This window comes from Hermetia illucens, chromosome 5, assembly GCF_905115235.1.
Source record: "Hermetia illucens chromosome 5, iHerIll2.2.curated.20191125, whole genome shotgun sequence".
NCBI classification, from domain to species: Eukaryota; Metazoa; Arthropoda; class Insecta; order Diptera; family Stratiomyidae; genus Hermetia; species Hermetia illucens.
The window spans coordinates 19,684,900-19,691,147 of NC_051853.1; the positions used below are offsets into that span (position 1 = coordinate 19,684,900).

The window sequence follows — 6,248 nt, forward strand, 5'->3', positions numbered from 1 at the left end:
AGGGTCACCACATCACCATGTGGCCAATGTAGGAGCATCTAAAGCGGCAACCAGCCTACTCTCTGTTGATCAAATCCTGGAGATGATCTTTGATGCGATCTAGGATTATTTAGTTATTACTTTTGCGACTGCAGGAAGCACACATTGACGACCGAGATGATTAAAAAATTATGAACAATTTCAATTGCATCTTCCAACTAGATAAAATATCGAAAAACGGTTTGTTAAATTAGACCATATTTTTAAGTAATTCATCATTCATCCTTGTAGAATCATTGATTTGTGTATTTCTTCTTTATCCCTCAAACATTAAAATAGTTCAAAAACGGGTTAGCCACTTAAATTTTAATAGTTTTTATTTTAGATTTTCAATTTCTTACAACAATTAAGATCTGCACACACGCCGGAACTTATTAAAACGTTTAAATCTGCCAATTACTGAAATCCTTTAATTTTATTCCATATAATCGAAGAAGACATAAGTCAGTATTTTACATCATTTTTATTCGGAAAGAGTCATGAGTCTATCGTACACGGTCTAATTCAGTGGTTAGCCATTTAAGCGGGCATGCTGTTAACGCGTCGCTTCAGTCTTGTCCCATACAGACCTTGTCCTGAAATCTCATCTCCATCTTCAATTGGTATTTGATGATGTCCTGTGTATTTTCTGTTAGCCGTTAACAACATGTTTCTCATATACGGAAATTGTGTTATCCGTTGCAATGTGTAGAGACATCTAAAAAGCCAATTAGAATTAAAGTAAGAGTAGTGTTATTACATTTCAGTATATTATTAATGATATTCTACTTCTCCAGTTTCTTTTCCCAATCAGCGTCAATCATCAGTTCAGTGCTTTCGTCAGCATGCGTATCAGAACGTTTGCCATTAGTCCAACCACGAGAATATTGAAATGTTTGTCCCATGCAGCAAACAACCATGGCCAAAATCATTATGGGGATAATTGCCGTTTTCGTCATATTTTGATCGTAGATTGTCCTACAAAAACATGCTAGTTGAAACATTACGTTTTCAAATGGTTTGGATATGAGAAATGGTTTGAATATGTTGAATAGGTTCTATTTTTCGAATCTATTCCGTGCCATCTATACTATCAGCTTGAAAATATTCGGGAAACGGTTTAGACCAGATTACCAGACCAGATTGTCTTTGCTGAAAAGTATATGGGTTTGGTAAGAAGCGTTTCGATATATCAATATCATCAGACTACGTAGCAAATTTAGAAAATTTCTTATCTTTATAGAAATGTATTACTATATTCAAACATTTCTTAGAATTAACTCAATATACGCATGATAGCGGGCGGAAAAGTTTTCAAAATTTCAGGCACTCCTTTTTAATTCAGATCTAGGAAGGATTGTTGTAATTATTGTATGTAGCCTTCAGTTCTGCAATCATCTTTACTACAATCTTGTGTTAAAATTGGTGATTATAACTACATATTTAGCGTCTGCGACGTAAGTAGTCACTATGCAAATTTAAATCATGATTTCAGGCATGACTTAAAATTATAACTAGACAGACATTAGCGGGCTTGATAAGATTACGATCATAAATATCTTCTGGGAACATGGTACGGTCTAATAAGCAACCTAAGCATCTGCCCAAGGACCCTCCGCTTTGCGCTGTAAAAGATGCTAATAAAACCCTCAGTCAAGGTAGAACAGCATACGTCGAAGTCAATGGGTTGCATGGTCTCTAGGGCTAGCTACAGTGGTTATTTTTCCCGGATTTCTAGCTGGTCCAAGGCCTGAGCTCAATCATCACAAACAGAAAATTGATGTCTTCAAGCGTAACGGAGCAAAAGGAACAAAGTGTGCGAAGACTTGGACCCGCGGGGAGTCCTGGCGACGACTACCCAGAACGCAGAGCCACGTCGCCTCACGATCCAAGACCCTCTCAGCAGGTGCAGTTACCTTGTGGATATCGGCGCGGAGGTTTTGGTGGGCGTACCACAAAATTTGAAACTTGCAACAACGAAATCCTCACAAATAAATACCTACGGGTACAAGCAAGTGGACGTGACCCTTGGCCTGCGTAGAACGTTTTCGTGGCGGTTTATCCTAGCGGATGTCGGCTTCCCCATTTTAAGCGCAGGCTTCTTGTGTCACTATGGGTTACTAGTAGACGTGCAGAACGGGTCACTTATAGACCCCACAACCAGCCTCATTTCATCATGGAGAATCTCGACCCACCTAAGTAACAGGCTTCCCATAGTCTAGAACGACATTACCAACGCTCGTGTTCGGACATTCCTCCAAAAGTTCAACCAGATTACTACTACTTGAAACCAGTGAAACACGATGTTTTGCACCTCATAAACACCACTGGTTGCCTTATCTTCTTGAAAGTGCGTACCCTACCACCCCAGAAGTTGACTATAGCACGGAAGGAATTCGAGAAGTTGAAAGACAGCTGTTGGTCATCATCACTCCATTTGGTCCCAAAGCCAATCCCCGAATGGCGCCCCTGCGGGGACTACCAAAGGCTAAAAGCGCAGACCATTCCAGACCGATATCCGATACCACTCATCCACGACTTTGCGCACCATCTCTCAAACTGCCGCATCTTTTCGGCCTTGGACTTAGCCAAGGCCTATCACCAAATCCCTGTAGCTCTCGAAGATATACCAAAGACGGCAATATGTACACCCTTTTGACTTTTGGGCTGTGCAACGCGGCACAACCCTTACAAAGTTTTATCCACTCGGTCCTGCGAAACCTTGATTTCTGTTTGATATACCTAGTTCTGGACACTTTTTCTTCAGAGTCTGAGCATTTGGCCCATATCGAGTGCATTTTCCAAAGTCTCCTTGAGGCCGGACTAGTCCTAAACGTGGGTAAATGCAAGTTTCTCCGGAATCAGGTGAGATTTCTCTGCGATTCCATTACCCCTGACGGAAACCAACCCGATCTAGACAATGCGCAAGCAATTTTAAGCTTCCCGCACACTAAGACAGTGAAACAGCTGCGGAAGTTCTTGGGCATGCTACACTTCTATCGTTGTTTCCACCTGAGCTTCATATGCCAGTACACTTTTGACACACAGCACGTGTCCGGTGCTTTGTCACATATCTGCCAAATAAACATCCCCGCCTCAGTCGACTTTCCGACTATCGCTAACAAGATAACGCAGTACTGCAGAGCCTTAAGTCCAACCCCAAATGCAAATTTCGGGAGTTACCCATCTTCGGCTCAAACCTTACTATTTTCTGCGAAGACTCAGAGAAGGGACCTCGACCATACATTCCGGGCACTTCTCGCAAGGGAGCGTTCCTTGCAGTTCACAATTTAGCGCACCCAGGCATCAGGACAACGAATCAGTTAGTTACCGGAAAATACTTTTGGCCCGTTATAAACAAGGACATCAGGGTCTGGACCAAAGAGAGCACACGATCCATCTCAACCTCATAGGCCCTTTGCGAGATTCGCACGGCTCCAAGTATTGACTCACAATTATCGACAGGTTCACGCGGTGGAAGCAAAACTTCTGGCAGACATTACAACACAATCATGTGTCGAAGCCCTCTGTCGAGAGTGGATCATGTGCTTTAGAGTCCCGGCAGTGATAATCACTGATCAGGGAATGCAGTTTGAGTCCACCCTTTTCCCGGAGCTAGGCAAACTCCTGGAATTTAGTCGCCATGGGGCCAATGCACTGGGTCCTACTTGGCCTCCGAACAGCCAACCAGGAAGAGTTTGCTGTCAGTCACGCGGACCTGTTGTACGGGGAGAGCCTGAGGCTCCAGAGCGACCTGGTCTTTGACAGAAAGTCGAGTCGCAAAGACTCAAGATTGCTGCATCTGGTGAGAGAAAACTTAAAAAAAATCAAACCGACACTATCCACCCGTCATGCATCAGCGGTAGCCAGCGCAGCCAAAGAGCTCGATAAATATACGCACATCCTGGTCAGGGCGGATGCCGTCCGGAAGCCGTTGCAACCGCCTTATCGTGTGCTCGAGGAAGGAAAGCATTTTTTTCCAGCCCGAGATCGGAGGCCACCTAAAAACGGTTTCCTTATCTAGACTAAAACCATTCTTTCCATCTGACACAGCTGCTAACTAACGGCGCGTACGCTTTAACATTTAAATAGAGCCGCATTCCGGGTTCAGTCGCTAAAACCCCCGGTTTTAGCTGGGGGCGGAGTGATGTGGCGCGACAGCCTGAATTTTAATTTTCTGTGCGGAAGTGCAGTTACTGACGCGAGCGAGCACGGAGCTCACACATCATAAAAACTTAACTGTGTTTTTAAATAGGAATTGAATTGATTTTAAAGAGCAATTTTTTGGAGATTGAATTGATTTTTAGAAAGGGAAGTTAACGCGGTTTGCTACATGTAAACAGTCAAAATAAATTATGTAAGAAAAATATAATAATTAGAATAACAAAAAGTGTAAGCGGACTTAAAGATTCCACACTTGGGTGGTCCCCAATGTTCTGGGTGATTAATTGATCCACACATTATGTAGTAAATATATAAATGAAAATATTCTGGAGACGATTTTTTTTCGTTTCCTTATACTGAATCACAGTAATTTTCAAACAACACAGGTACATTGTTCTTTGCAACCATCCTATTATAGGATATGAGGTAACTCTGTGGACGAACTAATCGCAATAGCAAGAGTGGTAGCACCAGCCAAGATACCAATTCAACAATGTGCCAGGAAAACTGTAGTCCGTTTGATGTATTTCGTAGATTAAAGATTTAGAACATGGATTGACGAACGATATGTTATTCTTGATAGAACACTGAGGGATATTTATAAAAATTAAAAAAATGGGAAGTTTTCATTTATGCTACTTTCTGCTATAGTGATTTTCGTGTTACTCGTGCCGCTTGACAAATATTCTAGATTTATTGCAAATTTTCCGTTAGTATTAAAGATTAATTAACAATAAATACAATTGTTACATTTTAATTTAATTAATAACCAACGGTAAATATTGTATTATTCTTGTAAGAAATTCTACACATACCACAAATCGGAAACTCTTTATCGAAACTTATCCGGATGTATCTTCTGTACTACTATCGCAAATCACTATCAACCGCACTATCAACCACTTGTAGGAGAGAATCTTTCAGGAATGACTGTTCGGCCAGTCGCTTAACCCTTTTATACTCAACGCTAAAGGTAGAGATTTTACGATAAATGGTTATTTTTGGTAGTGGTCTAAGCAGAGGTAATCTTTGCTGGTGGCAAATAACAACCCTAATTCGCAAACATACTTCTTACCAAATAGATACGCACTTGTTGTGTTGGCCGATGGAGTTTATCTGCCCACAAGATTATATCCCTTTAGTACATTTGTTGATTAAAATGACTACACACTGTGGATGAGGTGCTAAACTGTTATTGTCTTCTGATGAACAAGAACAGATTTTCCATAGCAATATTGGAGGAGGATAATCAAACAAAAGCAACAAACTAACAAATGATTCCGAATGCAAATTCGAATATGGACAGAAAGTGGGTGGAAGATGAGAGTGCAGCGAGCTGCAATATGTTGTTCAATGGTAGTAATAGAGTTTATTTGCAGACTGAGAAAGTGATATCGAAATGTTCTTTAGATTTTCCGAAAGGAAGGCAAGTTGGTGTTTTCATTGATATTTTCCTCAAAGTAAATATGGACAACATCTGTTTCTAAAGATGCAGAGTCCTATATGTATGTATATGTATTCTTACATATGCTAAGTCGGTTGAACTTCATTTTAAACAAGATACTGCATGGGAGGAAACAAGGATATAAATTAAATGAATTTATACATTTCCATCTTGTCAGAGGTCAGATGAAAATTGAATTAAAGTGATTTTAGTGGGAAATAGAAGTCGCACACTGAAGCCCACTCTAGAAATATTGGTCATATATGGATATGAAATGCAATGTACCCATATTGGATATTCCGTGAATATGTCAAGAGGCAAAATAATGTTTTTTTCAACATGGCCCTATAAAGGAAACCTTAGATTTGCAATGCACAAAAGGGTTAGGAATGCTCAAATAAAGAGCTAAGTGGTTACTTTCAGGTTTGAAAGCCAAATTTTCTTCCAGAAAACTGCCGAATTTTGACGCTTCATGTCCATCTGCACGTCAGTGCGGCTCTAAAAAGTACTTATCGTCACGTACTTCCTCGCTTCTTTGCTAATCAATTCGGAACTTGGTACTTCCGTCACTATTTAGAGTGACACGCCCAAAATACAATCAAAAACGTCGCCACGCCTGCAC

At 40.8% G+C, this 6,248-nt stretch overlaps 1 protein-coding gene across 1 annotated transcript; it reads right to left on the minus strand.

Annotated features, from left to right (window-relative positions):
* Positions 1 to 338: 338 nt before the first annotated feature.
* Positions 339 to 5,121, minus strand: LOC119657618 (pro-corazonin). The gene is made up of 3 exons (XM_038064621.1): positions 4,998 to 5,121; positions 808 to 996; positions 339 to 736 (listed from the first exon to the last, which is right to left on the minus strand). Exons 2-3 carry the CDS (start codon positions 975 to 977, stop codon positions 559 to 561), a joined length of 348 nt encoding a protein of 115 aa, XP_037920549.1. The 5' UTR covers positions 978 to 996; positions 4,998 to 5,121; the 3' UTR covers positions 339 to 558.
* Between the last annotated feature and the right edge of the window lie 1,127 nt (positions 5,122 to 6,248).